General features: G+C 44.5%; 1 protein-coding gene across 1 annotated transcript in view; it reads right to left on the bottom strand.

The window, feature by feature from the left end:
* ANGPT1 (angiopoietin 1) overlaps positions 1–24,550 on the bottom strand; it is a 430,887-nt gene that overhangs the window by 65,086 nt on the left and 341,251 nt on the right. Inside the window, exon 7 of the mRNA XM_063924513.1 lies at positions 22,402–22,568. Coding sequence (XP_063780583.1) covers positions 22,402–22,568 — 167 coding nt within the window. The remainder of the gene's footprint in view (positions 1–22,401; positions 22,569–24,550) is intronic.

The following is a 24,550-nucleotide window of genomic DNA, read 5'->3' as shown; positions in this document are numbered from 1 at the left end:
ATAGGCAGCATTTTTAAGACTTTTCCCCTGTCACTCCCCATGCACACCCCCTGGCTACACCCTGGTCACTATGCCACCCGCTTTGCATTCTTCCGCAGCCATTCACAGCCATTGCTGTTCCTCTGCCACAGATTAGCGGTGACCCTATCACTGTAACCTCCCCCTGGTTAGTGTAGTGGTTCTCATCCACTGATGGGGAAAGCGAATGGTTATTGGGTCATTCAATGACCAATCACTGACTATTCTATCTGGACAACGTCAAAGGAGTAGAGGGTATTTATGTATAATTAATGTAACAAGCAGAATACACGTTATGGACTGTTTAAAGCAAATAGTTCCCAACTCCCAATTTAGACGACTCTTGACTTTGGAAAGAAAGTGGCACCTTAACCCCCCCGCCGCCGACCAAACTATGTTGAACAGCAGTGAACGGAAGATACCTCTCAATTTTATCATACTCAATGGGTACTGGAGAACTTTAGAGGTTCTGCTATCCAGGCTCCATTTTTAGACTAATGTTGAGCTTTCCTCTTTACTGGTCCAAGGCAGATGCCCATTTATCCCTTTATTAAAATGATCCTGTATAGTCTATTGAAAAGCGCCAACAGAACATCTCCCCAGAGTGCTGCCAATTAGCCACCCAGGTAATAGTTTTCATGAGATATTCAACACCCATATAAATGTGGCGTGCCACCAGACGTCTGACGTCCATTGGACGACGGCTGAAACTGATACACCTTGTAAGTGATGTCGGAATACGTGCATTATCCTATGTGTGTTCTTGCCAGCGACTGATTAACTAGGTTCATATCACTCAGTAGCAGTTTTCTGCGTAGCGTGTCCCTGTGGTTTATGAACAGAAACATAAGCCATCAAAATAAATCCTCTGTACAATGAGCAAGCTAAGAATTAACACTGCTGAAAAACATTAAGTGTCATTAGCGCTGCATTGCTCAGAGGCTTACAGCCACCTAGGAATTGTAGTGTTTCATTACAGTAGTCAGCTGGAAGTGATAACATGTATTTAACGCCTCGAGAATTTGGCTGCAGCAACCACGTCAGCATAACGAGAGTAATGGGACAGATGGAGAAGCTGAGAGAGCAGATTAGTGGACTGACCGTATTAGAGGAAGGATTCGGAGAGCAGGCTGGTCCGAACGCGGCCACTTCTAGCGAGTATGAAAAAACTGGGCATACGCCGTAGCTACCTTACGCATCCTTGCGATTCTGAGGGAGGGACGTACTAACAATCGCATCGGCAATGCAATACAACCCACCACTTATCAGGTACATACTGGCATTAATAACGTTGATATGTACCTAGAAATGCATGTAGGATTGCTCTCCTGATAAGAGTTGTCCTTTGTAATAGAAGGACTTCTGGGTGACACGCCCCCCTCGGCCCCTAAGCGAATGCCATCATAAAGTCTTACCCCAGTGGGTGTGTCAGCGGGGGCAAAATCACCAGAACTGTGGTGCTGCCTGGAGCATCATCAGGACGCACAGAGCGGCACTGCAGGTCGCACAGATCCTCACAGGGCACTGTGGTAGACGTCATGGCGACTCTCTCTGTGCAATGCGGGAGCTGGGAGGTGAGGCAAGGCAGGCTACGGTGGCAGGTGAGAATGGCAGGATGTACCCTCCTTACGGCCCTGGCAACTGGGCATACACTTGGGAGAGAAGGGTCCCTGGCCTGTTGTGAGCTTGTAGTGGGCATGTAGCCAGAGTTACACCATATTCTAAATCATATGCCAAGGGGAGGCCTATTTTAAACAAATGTCTTGGCATATGCAGGCTAAGGGCCCCCCGTCCCCCATCCCCCGGGATATACACTATGACATTGGGTCAAGCCAACTGGTTTTGTTCTTTTTGTACATAGTAGCAGAAACTTCTGGGCCAATTAGAGCTTTAGTTTAACCTGATCAGTGGGGTATGGAATACATAATCAAAGGTAACAATTTTGACATGGTCATAATGTCGACATTGAACTTATGGACATTCAGCATGTTGACACGGACGTTATGTCGGTATCGTTAGTGTGTCAATACGGTAGATTTCTTCTAATTCTGTCCCTAACCCTCACGGCAACATCAACCTTTACAGCAACCCTGAGCCTCTTGGAAATGTCAACATTCTGTCAAAGTTGGCATTTTGCAGGTGCTGACATTAATGATGTTGACATTTTAACCGACATCATCGATTTTGACCTTCTGCTGTCGACATAGTGACAGTCAACATGCTGAGCGCCGACACCGTGACTGCATACAGCACAAAGTCCTGCCTCCCCTCGTTAACAAATGGTCAGGATGCACTGATTCCATATTTTATGATAAAATATTTAGGTGATTTCCGGACCAAATCTGAATCTGAATTTGTAGAATATAATTAGGAAAGAGAGGTGAGAAAAGCTTAATTCTACTCTTTATCTACTGGATGCTAAAACGTCCTGTCCTTAGAAGAGATGAGTGGCCTTACCAGAGAACCAAGCCCACCGGAACCTCTGTTATCTGAGTGGATCCGAGATGGGACTCGGATCTCCCCACCTATTAAAACTAGGCAAAACATCATCTTCCCGTTGTCGGATGTCACAGGTTTTGGATTTGGGCGACATTTCAAATGTATTGGCTGACAGCCAATAAGCACTTCCCCATAGACCTCATCGGGCTGTGTTACTTCCCTCTGAAGTCTCGAAGCAGCCTCTCAGCCAAGCCTCGTAGAGTCTGCTAGCCAGCGGCCTATCTAGAGAGACGGAGAGCCGTCTGCACGCTCCATCTGGGCCACCTCCTCACTAGCCGGCAGCTCTGTAGCTCTGAGCACTAGGGTCACTAAGGGACCCTAGCAATATTCCAGAGCCTCAAGCGCATGTGCAGATACCTGGGAAAATGGCGCGGCGCCAATTTTCCTAGTGATTTTCCTCCTGTGCATGCAAGAAACACCAGGAATATGGCACTGCCCCTTTTGCGGTTGGCGCATATCTCTAGTTTTACCCAGGTGCACAGTTCCTTTCTCTTTTATGCTTTACTAATTCAGAATCCACCCCTGTGCATCACAGTTCTTCTTACACACCCCAATAATATCATTTATGTATTCTTCAGAGGTAAAATAATGCAAATCTGTAACATTAACTCCAGCCCGGCCTAAACATTTTGTAACAAATATCTACATAACCCATATATATAATGCACGTGTGTCCTCAAATGCAGCACAAAGTCTCTTATTTATTATCACAACACAACAGGAGGAAAGCGGCAACATTCATATATTGCATTCCTTAGCCTGCTATCTGCAATGTCACCGTTCTATCAAACCATCCTATTGTGTCATCACTCTAGTAATATTCACATTCAATGTTATATGATGACAGCTTAAACTATTATACATACAAGAGAACAATACAGGGACCATATGTGATTATCTCAACTGGTCATTTATTCTGACGAGTCTCGCGGCGCGGTGATGCTACTGCGCAGCCAGCAATGACGTGATGTCTGCAGATAACTCACGTTGTAAATGTGCGAGCTGTCATCGGATGGAAAGTAATCCTACCCATATAAACCCAGGAAACCTGGCGCATTATTACCGCGTGACAAACCAATTATTCACATATTCTGGCTGATGCAATACAATGGTATTAAAATGCATTACTGCTCAGACCATTCTGGTACATACAGGGGTATATTCAATTAAAGTCGGATCCATTCCGACATGTATTTGTCGGAATGGATCCGACAATCCCTATTCAAATCTCATCTCAATTCGACTTTTTCAAGTCGAATTGAGATGAGGGACGCAGAGGAGGAGAGGGGGGCGGCAAGCTGCGGGGAGACCAGCGGGGGACAGCCGCCGGCAGCCAGAGGAGATCAGCGCTACAGTAGTGCTGCAGGAGGATGTCACACAGCCACCCGACCTCACAGCAGTGTCCACCCGGCTCCAGCAAGCGTGCTGGAGCCGGGTGTAAGCTGCCGTGAGCGGCGCGGCTGTGTGACATCCTGCTACAGCGCTACTGTAGCGCTGATCTCCTCTGGCTGCCCGCGGCTGTCCCCCCGTCTCTCTGCGTCTCCCCCCCTTCTCCTCCTCTGGGTCCGCATCTCAGTCTGACATCTTTTGATGTCGGACTGAGATGGTCGAAAAGGGGGCCAATCGACACAAGCACGTGGATTGGCAACTATTCCGCCGATCCACGTGCTTTTCGACAAGTCAAATTCATTGACTTGTCGAAAAATTTAGGGATATATTGAATAGGTCGAATCAGCATCCGACCTTAAAAAGCCGAAAACTGACGTCTTTTCGACAGACGGCAGTTTTCAACTTCAATTGAATATACCCCACAGAAGGTTAGATCTCTGAAAAAAACGTATCTACATGGCATACATTATAGTAGACAGAGGCGTCTATGTACTCAGGGGGAGATGTATTAAGCGGTGGAGAGAGCAGAGAAGTGAGCCAGTGGAGAAGTTGCCCATGGCAACCAATCAACATTGAAGTAGCATTTATAATTTGCATACTATACAATTATACAGAGCAGCTGATTGGTTGCCATGGGCAACTTCTCCACTGGCTCACTTCTCCACACTTTTCACTGCTTAGTACTCCTCCCCCTAAAAGTCTTGGATGGAGATAAAGTACCAGCCAATCAGCTCCTAACTAACTTTTCAAACACAGCCTGTAACATGGCAGTTAGGAGCTGATTGGCTGGTACGTTCTCTCTCTCCACGGCTTAGTAAATAGACCCCAGAGTCCCTATTCCTGATTTTGTGGAAGCTGTGCTTAACTCTTACCTGTCAGTCTCCTAGGGGTTAATTTACTAAGGCGGGAGTTTTTTTTAGAACTGGTGATGTTGCCCATAGCAACCAATCAGATTCTACTTAACATTTATCCAGGTGTGGTATGGACGGTAGATAGTAACTAGGTCAACAGTGTCTAGGTCGACCACTATTGGTCGACAGTAACTAGGTCGACAGGGTCTCTAGGTCGACATGGTCTAGGTCGACAGGTCAAAAGGTCGACATGAGTTTATTATATTTTTGGGTGTCTTTTTCTTCGTAGAGTGACGGGGAACCCCAATTAGTGCACCGTGTCCCCTCGCTTCGCTCGGAAAAGATTACCATTCCAATCGTAGTCCACGTGGATCGTTAAGTATGAAAAGGTTCAATAAAAGAAAAAAATTGTGAAAAACTCATGTTGACCTTTTGACCTGTCGACCTAGAGACCCTGTCGACCTAGAAACCCTGTCGACCTAGTTACTGTCGACCAATAGTGATCGACCTATATAGTGTCGACCTAGTTACTGTCGATCTAGAGACCGGATCCCCATTTATCCAGTTGCTTCTAGAAGATAATAGATATAATCTGATTGGTTGCTATGTCCAACATCATTAGTTCTAAAAAAAACTCCCACTTTAGTAAATGTACCCCCTAGTAACTATGTTGCTCTATCATCTCCACCCCGGTAACAGGAATTGGGGGAGGTGTATCAAACCTTCTAAAGGGAACAGCAGAAGTTGTCAGCTGTAATGTAGCTATTATTGTATAGAAGGCACCTGATAGATGATACTGTAGCTAGAATGTGATTGGTTGCTACCGTATGGGCCACGTCTCCACTTTAGAATGTTCGATACAGTACATATCCCGGTCCTCATCCCCCCCCCACCCTCATACCACCCACTTTTGACGCACCACACACACACTCCAGAGGAACCCTCTCCCGTGATGACCGCTTACACACATGCAGCAGCTGTGCTGGGTCCGCACCCAGAAGTAAAGTGGTTGCATTAGTGATCAAGTTACTTTCTGGACATCGCAGGGTCCCTGCATGTGTTTGTTGATACATTGCCCCAATCATTTTTTTTTTTATTTCTGCAATCTGGGGTGATAAGAAATTCTAATTACCGGGACAAATATACCCCTTATACCGCTTTCACATCGCTAATGCCGGATCCCACCTGGTAAAAGAAACGTGTCCTTACCGGGTGGGATCCGGCATTTGCTCCCCTCTGCTGTCTTTCCGACCCGGCAATATACCGGGTCGGTTGCCATAGCAGCGGGGGGGCGCAGCAGCAGCAGGGGCGGGGGTGGAGGCGGCGCTGGGAGATGAGCTCATCTCCTGCGCCGCCTCTCCCTATGCTGTGAATGGGAACCGTGTCGCATCGACGCGGCTCCCATTCACACTGCACCTGACCCGGTATTCAACCCGGGTATAATCCTTCTTTTATACCGGGTTGAATTAGCGGGTCAGGCGACCCGCTAATTCTCAGAAAGTGCTTTCACATCGCACACTGACCCGTGTCGACACGGCAATATGCCGTGTCGATACCGGGTTATTTGTGCGATGTGAAAGGGGTATAAGTCATCCTCTTTTTTGTGACCGTTCCCCTTACTATTTGAGCCTTCCCCCCTTTCTTTCTGCTTTCTGCCTCATGTTCTTTCTGGCTGCTTTCTTATACTGTAGGTCAGTCTGCTTCTCTGTTCCATGACCCCAACCCCTGAGCCTCTGTCCTTTGTTCTTATTTTACACCCCGTATGCAAAGAAAAGCAAATAAATGAAAGTAAAATAAAATTTTTGGAAAGTAACCTTTTTCTTATTAATGTGTAATAATATAATATGTAGTATTATTATAACATACAGTATGCCACAGGATTGGTAAACAGTTTTGTGACATAATTGTATAACAAAGGTAACACAGATGGTGTAATGGTTAGCATCACTGAGGTCATGGGTTCTATTCCCACCATGGACCTAACTGTGTGGAGTTTATATATTCTCCCTGTGCTTGCGTGGGTTTTGCTCCGGGTACTACAGTTTCCTTCCAAAATCCAGAAATATACTGGTAGGTGAATTGGCTCCCAACAAACCTAACCCTTATGTGTACATGTGATAGGGAATATAGGGGGACATTTACTAAGCAGTGATAAGAGCAGAGAAGTGAGCCAGTGGAGAAGTTGCCCATGGCAACCAATCAGCAATGAAGTAGCATCTATAATTTGCATACTACAAAATAATACAGAGCTGCTGATTGGTTGATGGGGCAACTTCTCCACTGGCTCACTTCTCCGCTCTTATCACTGCTTAGTAAATGTCCCCCATAGATTGTAAGCTCCACTGGGGGCAGGGACTGATGTGAATGGCCCAGTATTTTCTGTAAAATGCTGCTGGATTATGTGCGCGCTATATAAATAACTGGTAATATATACAGTAGTAATAATAATTATATTTAATTAATGTCCAGTTTCACAAGTTACATTAACTATATCATGCCTAGTAATAGTGAATACTTACAACCCAAAGCCCATTTTATAAATTCACCAGATACAGTATGTCTACTCTAGATTCCAGAATAGCTGTAAATCCACCGCACACCTTTAAGCCTGAAGACCTGTCACTGTATAATTAATGTTGCCCATTTGGTCATGCCAGTTTAATTTGGATATCACTCAGTAAGTCTTAGAGGCTCCCCTCAGCGCAGGACGGCTAAAGCCACACAGGGGGGTCTATGTCATTCATCATTTTCAGGATTATCTGTGACACATTCCCATACTGACACATATATCAGTATAGTGTATATATCTATACAATTACTTGCAGATATAACCCTGATATTTGCATAATAGATGACAGCGTTTTAGTGCATTTTGCATTTTGTAATTTGCACGTTGTTCTTTTGTTACAATACATCAATAATTACTCCGCAGTGTGTAACATAATGCAGGAGAAGGTGTAACTTAAACCTTTACACAGGAAATATCACAGCTATTACCCTATCTGTCAGTGCCTCCATTACAACACACCTGGAATCACCTCCCAAAGCCATAAACCTCCATTATATACAGCCCCCCCCCCCGATAAAGCAGAATGTACACGTTAAATCAAAATGTATCACATTATAAACCTGTGAGAATAACAATCCGCTTTAGGGCTCAGGATCAGTAATATATGAAGATAATTCTGTATATAGTTTTCTTTGGTGGCAGATAAAATAGCCGCAAAAATAGAACAGCCACATAAATTTAATGTCAGAATAATGCATCTTGAATTACTGGGAAGACACAGAACTAATAATATTCTCCATTAGGATTAAATGGCTACATTAACGAGGCCACTAAAAAGAATCTGCTGAATAAACTGAACATAAAGTAATACCATGTGCCAGGAATAATTATGTGCCACTAAGTACAATGCAAACAGACTGTTAAACATATTTCAGGCTCCCTGGCATCAATTAGCGAAACCCTGATTACCGCCCATCCACAGAACAAGCTCTTACTAATACTGCCAACGTCTGGGAATAAGCCCTTTAATCTACCGCTTTGTGTTATAGAATAATACTACAGTATATATATATATATATATATATTTATTAGTGATGTGCACCGGAAATTTTTCGGGTTTTGGTTTTGGATTCGGTTCCACTGCCGTGTTTTGGATTCGGACGCGTTTTGGCAAAACCTCCCTGAAAATTTTTTGTCGGATGCAGGTGTGTTTTGGATTCGGGTGTTTTGTTTTTTTTACAAAAACCCCTCAAAAACAGCTTAAATCATAGAATTTGGGGGTCATTTTGATCCCATAGTATTATTAACCTCAATAACCATAATTTCCACTCATTTCCAGTCTATTCTGAACACCTCACACCTCACAATATTATTTTTAGTCCTAAAATTTGCACCGAGGTCGCTGGATGACTAAGCTAAGCGAACCAAGTGGCCGACACAAACACCTGGCCCATCTAGGAGTGGCAGTGCAGTGTCAGACAGGATGGCAGATTTAAAAAATAGTCCCCAAACAGCACATGATGCAAAGAAAAAAAGAGGTGCACCAAGGTCACTGGATGGCTAAGCTAAGCGACTCAAGTGACCAACACAAGCACCTGGCCCATCTAGGAGTGGCACTGCAGTGTCAGACAGGATGGCACTTCAAAAAATAGTCCCCAAACAGCACATGATGCAAAGAAAAAAAGAGGTGCACCAAGGTCGCTGGATTGCTAAGCTAAGCGACCCAAGTGGCCAACACAAACACCTGGCCCATCTAGGAGTGGCACTGCAGTGTCAGACAGGATGGCAGATATAAAAAATAGTCCCCAAACAGCACATGATGCAAAGAAAAAAAGAGGTGCAATGAGGTAGCTGTGTGACTAAGCTAAGCGACCCAAGTGGCCGACACAAACACCTGGCCCATCTAGGAGTAGCACTGCAGTTTTCTAGCGAGAGGATGAGTGCTTCCATCCTCATGTGAATCTGAACCACTAGCCATGAACACAGGCCAGGGCCTAAGCCGTTCCTTGCCACTCTGTGTCGTAAAGGGCATATTGGCAAACTTGATGACACAGAGGTAGGTAGAGCAGGTGACTACTGTACCGTACTGCTATATATATTATATACCGGTGGTCACAGCAACATTCTGCACTGTCCCCTCCTACTATATACTGCGCACAACTAAAATGCAGCACAGGTATGGATGCATAGTATACTTGACGACACAGAGGTAGGTAGAGCAGTGAACTACTGTACCGTACTGCTATATATATATACTGGTGGTCACAGCAACATTCTGCACTGTCCCCTCCTACTATATACTGCGCACAACTAAAATGCAGCACAGGTATGGATGCATAGTATACTTGACGACACAGAGGTAGGTAGAGCAGTGGACTACTGTACCGTACTGCCAACATTCTGCACTGTCCTCCTACTATATACTACAATGCAGCACAGATATGGAGCGTTTTACAGGCAGAGAACGTAGATATTTTCAGCACACTGAGCACAGATATTTGCAAGCACACTGAGCACAGATATTTGCAGCACACTGAGCACAGATATTTGCAGCACACTGAACACAGAAACTGAGAGAATGCTGCACGTCCTCTCGCTATCATCTCCAATGCACGAGTGAAAATGGCGGCGACGCGTGGCTCCTTATATAGAATACGAATCTCGCGAGAATCCGACAGCGGGATGATGACGTTCGGGCGCGCTCGGGTTAACCGAGCAAGGCGGGAAGATCCGAGTCTGCCTCGGAACCGTGTAAAATGGGTGAAGTTCGGGGGGGTTCGGATCCGGAGGAACCAAACCCTCTCATCACTAATACATACATACGTAATATATATATATATATATATATATATATATATGTGTGTATTTATATATATATCAATCTTTATTTTTGGCATTCTTTTATTTTTTATTGGTGCACTTACTCTAGGGTGGGCCAATCAAAGGAGCGTAGCTAGACCTATGGGGGTCCTGGTGTGGGACGGGCACTCACCACTGGATATACTGTATGCATACTGTATTTGCATATATACTATTTATTTTGCAGCTTCTCCATACGGATTGTAAATGATCGAACATCTGCACTATCTGTCTGCTTAGTTGACATACATGATTAAGTGAATAGTGATTAGCATATTGCATTATAAATTTAAAAAAATCAATGTTTTAAAAAAATGACTAACCCTATAAGTGTATGATATAACGTGGTCTTTAAGAAAGCTCTAATGCACAATCAGCCTAGTAATATGGCTCTCGAAGAGATATTGCTTCTCTACCTATTGGCTTAAATCAAGTGTAAATACTTATGTACGCTGGTGGGCTTAAAAGCACCCCCATTAGGTGATGGGTCGTCACTTAATCCTATGGCCAAGAGGCCAGCATATGAAGCCTGAGGTGCTACGTGCAGCGTGCGGCGTGCCCCTGGTGCCTCCTGACTATGGGTGCCTGAACATGCAGTGGTGTTGGCACTAATATGACAGTTTGCACACTGTGCATTATTTTTCAGGCAGCACCATTTTTCATTTGCCCTGGCCTTTTTTTCTGGGGCAAGGATGCTTTTTTATGTCCCCTGGCACTCCGGGCTGGGCCTATTTATTTATTGCACTATGCACTTTTTCACATTATTCACCATACTTTTTGTTGTTTTTTGTTGAGTGTTCATGTTTGTGGGGGAGTCTTTTGAGGCTCTCTCCTTTTGGGGTGAGCCGAAGATTCCATTCCCCAGGGGTAGACTTTGGCCAACCCTTGGGATGATGGGGCAACCCTGAGCCATGAAGCGGAGGAAAGCCTGAGGACCCTTCCTCAGTAAGGGGTCTTGTTTTGCTGTTGGTGCCAGGAATTCAAGGGGTCCCTCAGAGCTTCCACAAAGGGTGAAATGAAGAATCTCTTTGCCCCTTATTGGGCCTTTTGGCTATGAGGGCATGTGGAGTAACAGGGCCTTTCTCCTTTGGTAGAGCGTCCAAAGTGCTATGCCCCCTGCATGGGTGTTTGAGACCACGCACCTCGGGCTTCAAGGAAAAAACAATGGGCGAGTGGACAAACCTGCAATCAAACATATGGAGAGAGAAAAGTGCAGATAAGTAAAGTACCAATGAATTAGCTCCTCGCTCACTTTAACAAGCGGTGTTTGATAAAAAAACAGACATAAGCTGATTGGTTGGTACTTTATCTCTTTCCAAACTTTGATACTGTACATGTGCATATGTGTGTTGTACACACACATACACCAACCCCCCCCCCTTTAAGTGTTATCAAAAAGCATCCCAGACCAGTATCCAGCCAGTAACGTACAGAAATGTCAACATGTTCATTGTGTCGGCAGCCAAAATGTCGGCATAACATTTTAGTTTTAGGGTAAGGCTAAAAAAGGGGGAAAAGATATGTCTACATTTTCACCGTCAACATGCAGAATGTCGACAAAATTAATATTTCTTCATTATGACAATTGATATTTCTGGATGTCAACATGCTACATATTGACGTAAAGCCCACGTCGGCCTTCAGAACACGTAGACATTTTCATACCCTCACAGACCTTTGTATGAAGATACAAATGAAATATTATAAAGAGAATATTCCGCTAGTGTGATGGGCACCTGGGTCGCCCCCAGAAATCTCCATGAGGTATAAATCAAATCTTTCCAGTCAGCTTTTAATTGAATTCTGAATCCTTAACCTCAAGATCTTTGTAATAACAAGAAGTAAGTCCCAGAGACTGAGTGCAAATAGCTGGGAAATTATCTAACAAACAGCGTGAGTCCGTAAAGAAACATTATTATTTCTTCTCTTCGGATCAACTGTATAACCTTCAGCAAAGCCGTTATAATGCCGGTTTATTGTGATAAGTCTGAGGAAATTGTTTATCCAAACTTTAGTTAGTCTTTTGACTTTATGCCCATTGTAGATTAAAGCAAATATACAGCCATGTGCAATGGAATGTCCACCCTCTTGCAAATCTATTTCTCTGTTACATTATACATAAGAGGCAATCATCGCGTCCTCAACCAGTCCTAAAATTTAATTTGCCCAATGTCAGATGAAAGATTTGACTATATCAGCATTTACTCAATGAATGACAAGCCTTGTGTCTTTACTTTGCGGCTTCCATAGCAATAAAGAAGGTTATTTGCTAATGAGGTGTATTTAATTATTGAATCATCAGTCAATGCTACAACCAGGGCCGGTGCTAGGGTGATCAGCGCCCCCCTGCAAACTATAAATTTGCGCCCTCCCATACTTCACAAAGGGACAGCGCGCGTCTTTGGCGCATGCTGGGAGAAGGGGCGTGGTCTCAAAAGAAAGGGGCGTGGTCACACAATAGTACAGCCATTTCAAATTACTCCACACAGTAGCACAATCTTATTCACATTACACCACACGTAGTAGTGCTGCTCATTCACATAATGCCCCCAGTAGTACTGAAGCTTATACACATAATGCCCACAGTAGTGCCACTTATACAAACTGTATATTGCCCACAGCAGTAGTGCCACTTATACACATAATGCCCCAGTAGTAGTGCCCCTTTTACACATAATGCCCCCAGTAGTAGTGCACCTTATACACATAATGCCCCCAGTAGTGCCACTTATACAAACTGTATATTGCCCACAATAGTAGTGCCACTTATACACATAATGCCCCCAGTAGTAGTGTCCCTTTTACACATAATGCCCCCAGTAGTAGTGCCCCTTATACACATAATGCCCCCAGTAGTAGTGCTGCTTATACATAATGCCCATGGTAGTAGTGATACTTATACACAGAATGCCCATAGTAGTAGTTCCGCTTACACATAATGCCCAGCCCTCTCCAGCCTGGCACCTTCCTGCTTTGCATCCCTTCACTGTGTAGGTAGCGCCGGGCCTGGCTACGACAGTCAGGTTTGTTGACACCATATGCCCCCCTAAAAATGTGATTATAGCGTGTTTTTGCACAGTTGGACCTAAATGTAACACAAGAGCAGAATAATATCCTCTTAAGGCAGATTTCCATACTTAGAACCTGCCATGGACTTTTATACTGTACAAGTCTTTTCTAGAAGAAATATTGAAGCCATCTGTCCGACAATTTAAACTCAAAATTGGATCAAACAGCAGGAACTTGGGTCTGATTCAGACTTCTGCGTATACAAACCCGATGCTGGGAGAATTATGCATGCACGAGGCCTATTCTGCATACGTGTAGGATGGGTCCTGCGTCCTCGCACGCAATGCCCCCTAAGCTCCAGCCTGAGTGTCAGGCTGAGGACATTTGGGGATGGGGAGAGCGCGACGACTGGGTCATTTCCACAAACCCGCAACTGTACAATGGAACGGCTAAAAATGAAATGAATGTTATTTTGTAAAGTCACCGTCTATCCTGGCAGGACCATATGAAAGCTGGGCATTAGCTATTAGCCTGGGGTGGTCTTCAGGTTGCCGGCGGCCGGCCTCCCGGCGACCACCATACCGGCGCCGGAATCCCGACCGCCGGCATACCGACATCTTTTCTCCCTCTTGGGGGTCCTGGAGGGAGAATCGATAGCATGGCGCGCGTAGCGCGCCACCGTGCCCGCAGCATGGCGAGCGCAGCGAGCCCGCAAGGGTCTCATTTGCGCTCGCCCAGCTGTTGGTATGCTGGCGGTCGGAATTCCGGCGCCGGCATGCTGGTCGCCGGGACCCCGACCGCCGGCAAACCATACTACACCCATTGGCCTGCACTGAGTCACATTTTTAAAACAAAAAGACAAATTAAAAAATTTAACTTTTGCAAAGAAGAAAATATACATTTTTATTCACGTGTATGGGTCATTAGGTCGACAATACTTAGGTCGACAGTCATTTGGTTGACCACTATTGGTCGACATGGTCAGTAAGTCGACATGTACTAGGTCGACATGGGTGTTTTTTACTTTTTTGGTGTCGTTTTCTTCGTAAAGTGATGGGGAACCCCAATTAGTGCACCGTGTTCGCTCGCCATGCTTCGCGCAAGGTGCCTCGCTCCACTACCGCTGCGCTCGGCACAGGTTACTATTCCCAATCGTAGTCCATGTGGATCGTAAAGTATGAAAAAGTTGAAAAAAATATTATTTTAAAAAAAAAACTCCTGTCGACCTAGTATATGTCGACCTAGTGACCATGTCAACCTAATGCATGTCGACCAATAGTGGTCGACCTAATGACTGTCGACCTACTGTAAGTGCTGTCGACCTAATGACCGTATCCCGCGTGTATAGTAAACTAGTTCTTATAAATTATTTTATTGTAGCTTAATTTCTCCTTGTTAAAAAAAAAAGAGAACAGATTCACCAATCAAAAAAAAAAAAAAAAATCACAATCGAGCTTCTGAATTTTTAAGGAAATGTTCTATCACCTTTTGGTTTTTTTCAAACGCAACTTTTTTTTTCTGAATCTGGCACGAGATCCTTGCTAAAAAAAATTTTTTTTTTTTAATACTGTCGGTTTCAATTTAATAATTTGTTAAGATCCTTCAAAATAAAATGTTCCGTTGCTCATCCCCACACTACGAGTCCATGTGGCACACAGATAATCCCACCGCAGCCAGCCGTAAGCAGGGAACGCTAATTACCATAACGCTCACAAGTCTGTCAGCTCTTCAGCCCCCTTGTTTGCACCGCTGGCTCCCGAAGATTCTTCAGGCTAGTTCCTTAGATACCAGCTGAAAGACAATGGCGGCTAAAGGGGTAGGTGTTTTAGAATTCAGAACCAGGTTTCTGCCTTGATTTCTTAAGCCATCACTTCTGAAAGTGTTAGGGACTCAGACATGAGAAAGATGCTTCTTCGTACAATCCCGGAGATTTGGGTCCCTATAGAAACCTTTTCATGGCAGAAAGTCATTTTCTATTAGAAAAGGTTTAAGAACAAATTGTCTATAAACTAGGCATGATTAAACCAGAGACATAAACCCTTCAACTTGGAAATGGCTTATTCACTTTAAAGAGTCTGCCACTTGATATCTCGGAGAGGCGGCCTCAGAAAAGTGAGGTTATGTTAAATAAAGACTCTGGGAACTTGACTGTTGGCTCCTTTTAAGCTGCAGTTGATTTAGTCTTGTCTGACACCATGAAGAGGCCTTGTAAAGCAGCAAGACCAGCGGACACGGGTCAGCGAACGACAGAGGGGCTGACCGGGCGCTTTTTGTCTTCCAGCAGTTTATAGCTATCAAAAAGGAAAATGCAGCCGCCCAAATATGAGAGGAACAGCTTGTAAAAAAGAGAGTCGTATTTAAAGGGCCACTACGCCCAAAAATTAAAAAGATAGATTTGAGTCACTAAGATATGACAAACATTTGGTGCCGCATTCCCCTGTTCCACTGAAGGCCCCAATGTGGGCCCATTTGAAATGGGACTATTTTTGTGGCGCCCTGCATGATTAGGGATGTCTTAAAAATACAGAAAGGGAAGTTACTATAGTACGGATGGATGCGTTTGGTATCCCGGCGGTTGGGATGCCAGCAGTCATGTGACCGATTCCGGAATTCCGACACCCGTCTGGAGACCGACGTTGATTTGGAAATGCATTTTAAAAAATATATATTTAAAATATCACATACAAACAGACTAGTGATGTATGCGTGATCTGCTGGTGTACGCTATCTGTGCAACCTTCAGGGCTAACTGCAGACATTGGACCTGATTCAGTAAGAATTGCAAATTCTGCAGAATTTGCAATCCTGTGAATTGCATGCTGGTGCCCGCCCATCCAGGGCAAGGCCGCCCAGCATGCTAACCTGCGATCCCCCCCCCCCCCTCTTTACCACGTTGAAATTGCGGTCGCACCACAGTTTCAGGGTGATCGCTGCGCCGGCAGGAGGCCCGCCGCAATTTTAGTGATCGCAGCAGCTGCGTGTGACGTCACGCAGCCACCCCAAACACGCCCACGCCACTTCCCCCGTTCATGCCACCACGCCCCCATTTTTATGCCACGCCGCCTTCGAAACGGAGCGTTGCCACCCCACCCCCCCCCACCCCCGATTGACAGGCAGAGGCATTCGCATTTTCTGCGAGACGCCCGCAGTAAATGCGGGCGCACGCACAGGACGGGTGCTGCGCAGGCGCCCGCGGGGCAATCGTAAAAATTCCGGTTGGATCGCTCTTTGCAATCCAACCTGAATTAGCCCCAGTATGCATAATCTTTGTAGTTTAAAATTGTTTAATATACAGTAAGACAGAGAATCTAATGTGATGTGCACCGGAAATTTTTCAGGTTTTGTGTTTTGGTTTTGGATTCGGTTCCGCGCCCGTGTTTTGGATTCGGACGCGTTTTGGCAAAACCTCCCTGAAAATGTTTTGTCGGATTCGGGTGTGCTTTGGATTCGGTGTTTTAGTTACAAAAACCCCTCAAAAACAGCTTAAATCATAGAATTTGGGGGTCATTTTGATCCCATAGTATTATTAACCTCAATAACCATAATTTCCACTCATTTCCAGTCTATTCTGAACACGTCACACCTCACAATATTATTTTTAGTCCTAAAATTTGCACCGAGGTCGCTGGATGGCTAAGCTAAGCGACCCAAGTGGCCGACACAAACACCCGGCCCATCTAGGAGTGGCACTGCAGCGTCGGACAGGATGGCAGATTTAAAAAATAGTCCCCAAACAGCACATGATGCAAAGAAAAAAAGAGGTGCAATGAGGTAGCTGTGTGACTAAGCTAAGCGACCCAAGTGGCCGACACAAACACCTGGCCCATCTAGGAGTGGCATTGCAGTGTCAGACAGGATGGCAGATTTAAAAAATAGTCCCCAAACAGCACATGATGCAAAGAAAAAAAGAGGTGCAATGAGGTAGCTGTGTGACTAAGCTAAGCGACCCAAGTGGCCGACACAAACACCTGGCCCATATAGGAGTAGCACTGCAGTGTCAGACAGGATGGCAGATTTAAAAAATAGTCCCCAAACAGCACATGATGCAAAGAAAAAGGAGGTGCAATGAGGTAGCTGTGTGACTAAGCTAAGCGACCCAAGTGGCCGACACAAACACCTGGCCCATCTAGGAGTGGCACTGCAGTGTCAGACAGGATGGCAGATTTAAAAAATAGTCCCCAAACAGCACATGATGCAAAGAAAAAAAGAGGTGCAATGAGGTAGCTGTGTGACTAAGCTAAGCGACCCAAGTGGCCGACACAAACATCTGGCCCATCTAGGAGTGGCACTGCAGTGTCAGACAGGATGGCAGATTTAAAAAATAGTCCCCAAACAGTACATGATGCAAAGAAAAAAAGAGGTGCAATGAGGTAGCTGTGTGACTAAGCTAAGTGACCCAAGTGGCCGACACAAACACCTGGCCCATCTAGTAGTGGCACTGCAGTTTTCTAGCAAGAGGATGAGTGCTTCCATCCTCATGTGAATCTGAACCACTAGCCATGAACATAGGCCAGGGCTTCAGCCGTTCCTTGCCACTCCGTGTCATAAATGGCATATTGGCAAGTTTACGCTTCTCATCAGACGCTTTTAATTTTGATTTTTGGGTCATTTTACTGAACTTTTGTAGTATACTTGACGACACTGTACTGTACTGCTATATATATACTGGTGGTCACAGCAACATTCTGCACTGTCCCCTCCTACTATATACTGCGCACAACTAAAATGCACCACAGGTATGGATGGATAGTATACTTGATGACACAGAGGTAGGTAGAGCAGTGGACTACTGTACCGTACTGCTATATATTATATACTGGTGGTCAGCAAAATTCTGCACTGTCCTCCTACTATTTATACTGCGCACAACTAAAATGCACCACAGGTATGGATGGATAGTATACTTGACGACACAGAGGTAGGTAGAGCATTGGACTACTGTACCATACTGCTTTATATTATATACTGGTGGTCAGCAAAATTCTGCACTGTCCTTCTACTATATATACTGCGCACAACTAAAATGCACCACAGGTATGGATGGATAGTATACTTGACGACACAGAGGTAGGTGGAGCAGTGGACTACTGTACCGCACTGCTATATAAACTGGTGGTCAGCAAAATTCTGCACTGTCCTCCTACAATGCAGCACAGATATGGAGCGTTTTCCAGGCAGAGAACGTAGATATTTGCAGCACACTGAGCACAGATATTTGCAGCACACTGAGCACAGATATTTGCAGAACACAGAGCACAGATATTTGCAGCACACTGTACAAAGAAAGAACCGAGAGGACGCAGACACGTCCTCCCGTTATCATCTCCAAAGCAAGAGTGAAAATGTCGGCGACGCGCGGCTCCTTATATAGAATACGAATCTCGCGAGAATCCGACAGCGGGACGATGACGTTCGGGCGCGCTCGGGTTAACCGAGCAAGGCGGGAGGATCCAAGTCTGCCTCGGAACCGTGTAAAATGGGTGAAGTTTGGGGGGTTTCGGATCCCGAGGAACCGAACCCGCTCATCTCTATCGAATATAAAAGTAAAACTACGCGGTTGTTTAAGTAGACGTTAACTTACAGTAACTGTGATCTAGAACATGGTATCTACATATATATTTTGGTCCTATAGGACCATGCAGAAAACATTACTGTTGGACGTTCGTACTGGGAAAATTTGAGCATACTAAGTTAAAAAAAAACATCTGCACTGAGGGGTAAGTAAATTTGGACGGATTACGTCTGTTTGCCATAATGATCCCCAAAGAATGAATAATGGAATACAACTACTGTGGGTCTACTTCTGTGACTGCCACATAATCTGTACATAATCATCTGAGCTACTGTAGCGTAATCACACCCAAGCCTAGTATTGGTTTTTCCTGCTATATATTATTATACCAGGAATGTCATTTTTATCTCTAGGAACTGTACTTGTGCTTTACACACACACATTATATACACATTTTCTGTATCCCTTTTCCAAGATAAGATTGCACCCTGGGAGGTCTTAATAGGTAATATCGTCACAACACTCTCCGGAGACAAACGCAAGATTTCTAGAGGGATTTTCCAAAGTTTGTCGCAATATCCGTTTTTCTTAGATTAGTTTAATAAAAATAAAAAAAATGAATGAATAGAGGTTCACAATTTTTTTAAATTAAACTTTCAGCAGAGTGTTCCCTTCCTCAGGCCGTGTCCTTTCAGCGAAACGCATTGCAAAACAACACATTGTTTATTACACTTTATTTTATGCTTTATTACTTAAAATAAATTTTCTTGTCCGTTCTATTTTTTTATTTTATTTTTTTAATATTCTTTTTCATTTTATTGCAAAGCATGCCATAAATGTTTTTTTCACTGAAACTGTGAAGTGTATTTACGTCTGGTGTCTACGAATAGGACGGAGTGTAAATATCTCCAGGACACGGAAATTTCTGTATTTTGGAATACAGAAATTTCACTGATGATTTTATGGGGTCTGGGACTGAGGGTCGACAGCACAAAGGTCGACACACCTTGGGTCGACGCCAATTGGTCGACACGCCTTAGGTCGACATGGACAAAATGTCGACATGTACAAAAGGTCGACAGGAACAAGGTCGACATGGAAAAAGGTCGACATGAGTTTTTTATGTTTTTTTGGTGTCGTTTTCTTCGTAGAGTGACCGGGAACCCCAATTAGTGCACCGCGTCCCCTCGCATGGTGCCTTCGCTCCGCTACCGCTTCGCTCGGCACACTTTACCGTTCCAATCGTAGTCCACGTGGATCGTTAAGTATGAAAAGGTTCAAAAAAAGAAAAAAATCGTGAAAAACTCATGTCAACCTTTTTCCATGTCGACCTTGTTCCTGTCGACCTTTTGTCCATGTCGACATTTTGCCCATGTTGACCTAAGGTGTGTCGACCAATTGGCGTCGACCTAAGGTGTGTCGACCTTTGTGCTGTCGACCTGGAGTCCGGATACCGATTTTATGATGCCAACACCGACTGAACATTCTCTTATTTATATATTGCTCAATTACTGAGTATGGAGGATTGCTGAAATTACTGTGATTGTCACATAAACCTGACATCTTGTCAGCATCGGAGAAGACATTTGTTGTACCTGGATATTCTTTGAGAAAGGGGCAGTTTAAGAGAGGAGGTGGCTCCTGTGCAGCCCCCCTACTCTCTGGCAGAGCAGCAGACTCCACAGCCCATACACAGGTCTCCAGAAACATGGCGTGGTGTCTCCTCTACTGCAAATCACAGGGAAAATGGCCGCTGTTCTGGGACTCAGGACAGGTTAGTATAGTAACATGAGTGCAGGGTGTGCGATATGGGTCACTTTGGACCCAGGGGTATTGGTGAAGCCCCTATCGCCTCCATTTGGGCGTCAGCCACTTACTTCTTTTCTTCACAGGTGTGTTAAGGAATCTGTACTATAATCTCCAATGGGGGCAGTAACTGAAGTGAATGACAAATATTATCTCTACAGCGCTGCAAAATGGATGGCACTATATTAACAAAGAAAAATAATATATCTCTACAGCACCAGTGGTCTTCCCCCGCAGAGGGTACAAATTACCTGGGCGCAGGTCTGATAGAGGGGCCCAGTGGGGGCCCACGTCCACACCTCCTTTGATTAGGCCATGCCCCCTGAAAAGTACCTTTGCCCAGCCAGTCTCTGTACTGCCCTGGCTGGGAGGTATGACATGCTCCTGTGAGTGGGTGCTTCTCATGTTCTAGACACGCCCCCAAAGAGGAGTCACACCCCCTTCAGTGCGGGCAGTGGGACCCAGGAAGTTGTTGTACCGGGGCCCAGAATTTCTCTTGGCTGCCCTGCACACGGTCAACACCCCAACACCCTAATTCACTCCTCTATTGAAAAATACAACATAAAGAATTAATAATAATAATAATAATAATAATAATAATAATAAATCACCAATCAACTAAATGTATTTTTGGTTGGTGTGGTTTACTGCCTCTTTTATACTGTGGAGTAAAGTTGCCTTTGTGTTACAGCTTTTGTAAATGGATTGTGGTTGTGGACCCTTCCTGGGAATCAGTGCGTGGAATACGTCTTACAGCATGTCATTTAACCATATATTTATCGAAATACTTTTGATTAACGCATCATTTACTACCTTTGTAATGAAAAATATATTCAATCAAAAATACATTCAATGAATGCTATCACTTCCTCACTCTGGGGGTCATTCCGAGTTGTTCGCTAGCTGCTTTCGGTCGCAGCGCAGCGATCAGGCATAAAATCGGCACTTCTGCGCATGCGTATGTGGCGCAATGTGCACGCGCGTTGTACTATTACAGCGAACGATGTAGTTTCACACAAGGTCTAGCGAAGCTTTTCAGTCGCACTGGTGGCCGCAGAGTGATTGACAGGAAGTGGGTGTTTCTGGGTGTCAACTGACCGTTTTCAGGGAGTGTGCGGAAAAACACAGGCGTACCAGATAAAAACGCAGGCGTGGCTGGGGAAACGCAGGCGTGGCTGGCCGAACGCAGGGCGTGTTCGTGATGTCAAAACAGGAACTGAATAGTCTGAAGTGATCGCAAGCGCTGAGTAGGTCTGGAGCTACTCTGACACTGCACAAAATTATTTTGTAGCCGCACTGCGATCCTTTCGTTCGCACTTCTGCTAAGCTAAAATACACTCCCAGAGGGCGGTGGCTTAGTATTTGCACGGCTGCTAAAAGCAGCTAGCGAGCGAACAACTCGGAATGACCACCTCTAACAATTATAATTTTGCTCTATGTTGAATTAAGAAATTGTTTGTTTGGATTTTTTTTACACTTTTTGCTTGACTGATGGCCATTGGCGGGGGAAGGGCCGTGGTGGGCCAGTCCTACTCATTCCACTCATAAAATGTTATTACAGAAACAGTAATTTGCTGGTGCTGTCGAGAGCCCCAAAGTCTTGCTCACCCTAGGCTGCAGCCTGATCTGCCTAATGGTTGCAGAGAGTCTGGACATAAATTTTAACTACCTAAGCAGAACTAAATGTCATTAAAATGCCTTTAGAATGTCCAAATTCTCGGTCCAAATACTCGTTACCTGTTCCCGTCTTTCCAGATGCTCTATCACACTTTGTTCAATAAATATTGTTATACTAATTTTATGAGCCAATAACTTGTTACTGCTCATTTCTCCAGTGTATTCTGATTTTATCACAGCGATTTACATGTATTAAACGAATGCATTTAGCAGCTTTGTACAGATAGATAGATCATATATGTATAACTTAGTAATGACATCACGCTTCTTACCTGTAATTCTGTTTCTCATTTCCTATGTGGAATCGGTCATACTGCGAATGTGCATGATTCCCTTCCCAGTCCATTAAGTCGATTCTCAGCGAGTACTGCCTTTGGCTGGTTATTGCAAATATAAACTCGTTCCCCAGCCAAAATTCGCCAGATGGGCTGCCAAACCCCTAGAGAGAAATCAGTTCAGCGGAATATTATTTATCTTTGGAGCACACAAATTTTATTAATTCTTTTACAAGGTCATTATGTGTTATTTTATATACGCAATCATTAAAAGCATAACAGAACTGCCACTGGCAATGAGCACTCCTTTATAAATTGCTTGTTGACACTTGGAAATAACTTCTGCTTGCAAGCAAAGTCTTATTTTAATCTACTGAAACAAAGGGCTCAAAGAACATTGCGGAACTCAATACTACATGAAACCGAGCATTGGAACTACCGGTGATGTAGCCGATGCAGAACACCGGGCCCCTGTTCAGAAAGGGGCCCACCGACAAATTTTTATTTTCTTATTTATTTTTATTTTTTTGCTGTACAAATCCCATTTGTTCTCAGGACCTTGGCTACAGAGGGTGTCTGGGTGGTAAAGTGCGGGGCCTGAAATATAATTTTGCACCTAGGCCCAGTATCCTCTAGTTCAGACTCTTGAGTACACGTTCCATTCTCATGTAATTAATGAGCAATTAGCAAAGCCTAATGTAAAGCAGGTAGAGTAGATACAGACAGGGAGTATGGATACGGCTAAATATTTAAATGACTTTGCATGTACACTAGGGGCCCCAGCATGAGTATATCAGAAGCACACTACAAGATTAGGAGGTCATCAAGAATGGGTCCTACGATAGGAGAATCTGTCTACATCATACTTGCCTATCTGACCCTCTCCATGAGGGAGAAAATGCTCTGTTCCTGGACTTTCCTGGTCTTTCCTGGTAATGTATGATTGCCATCACCTGTGGTGAGCTAGTTAATTGATATGAAAGGTGTTTCACCACAGGTGATGACAATCATACATTACCAGGAAAGTCCAGGAACAGAGTATTTTCTCCCTCATGGAGAGGGTCAGGTAGGCAAGTATGGTCTACACCAGTGGTTCTCAAACTTGGTCCTCAGGACCCCACACAGTGCATGTTTTGCAGGTAACCCAGCAGGTGCACAGGTGTATTAATTAATCACTGACACATTTTAAAAGGTCCACAGGTGGAGTTAATTATGTCACTTGTGATTCTGTGAGGAGACCTGCAAAACATGCACCGTGTGGGGTCCTGAGGATCGAGTTTGAGAACCTGTGGTCTACACCAAACAAAATTCTCTACAGTCCTACAGTAGCCGGACGTCTGAGTGTTGCATGTCCCCAAGACTTCTTTGAGATAAGCTATACCTTCAGCCAGTGTTGCAGCTCCAACTTAACTAGTTGAGACAAACTCAATGCACGGAACAGGTAGATAATACAGTGTGCGACTTGCAATCATCCATTCCACCCTAACTGGTTCAGAATTAAATACATTGCTGTAAATTTTCTTTCAGTGGGGTAAGTGTCATGATTCTTTAATTGGTCTTTTTAAAATGGAATAACACTAATATTATTTTAGGATAATCCACAAAGGCATCCATAGTATAATAACGCTCTACTTATTTACAGATACTAATTAATGTGGCTCTAGAGTAGTCGCAAAAGTAAATGTGAATATTTGTAAAACGGAGTCTTAGTCATTTTTTTTAATTTTAAAGGGGGTAATTCAGACCTGAGCGTAGCAGCAAATGTGTTAACAGTTGGGCAAAACTATGGGGGCCATTCCGAGTTGATCGCTAGCTGCCGATGTTCGGTGCGTAGCGATCATTTAAAAAAATGGCAAAACAACGCATGTGTATGGGGCGCAATGCGCACGCACGACGTACTGGTACAAAGAGCTTTGTTGTTTTGCACTGCTTATAGCGACGATTCCATTCGCACAGCCGATCGCAAGGAGATTGACAGGAAGAGGGAGTTTCTGGGTGTCAACTGACCGATTTCAGGGAGTGTTTGGAAAAACGCAGGCGTGTCCAGGCGTTTGCAGGGCGGGTATTTGACGTCAATTCCGGGACCTTCGTCGCTGCAATCATCGCACAGGATAAGTAACTACAGGGCTAGTCTTGTTCTGCACAA

This window comes from Pseudophryne corroboree, chromosome 5 (genome assembly GCF_028390025.1).
Source record: "Pseudophryne corroboree isolate aPseCor3 chromosome 5, aPseCor3.hap2, whole genome shotgun sequence".
Lineage (NCBI taxonomy): Eukaryota > Metazoa > Chordata > Amphibia > Anura > Myobatrachidae > Pseudophryne > Pseudophryne corroboree.
Note: the sequence above shows the minus strand (reverse complement) of the source record. Positions and strands in the feature narration are given on the sequence as shown.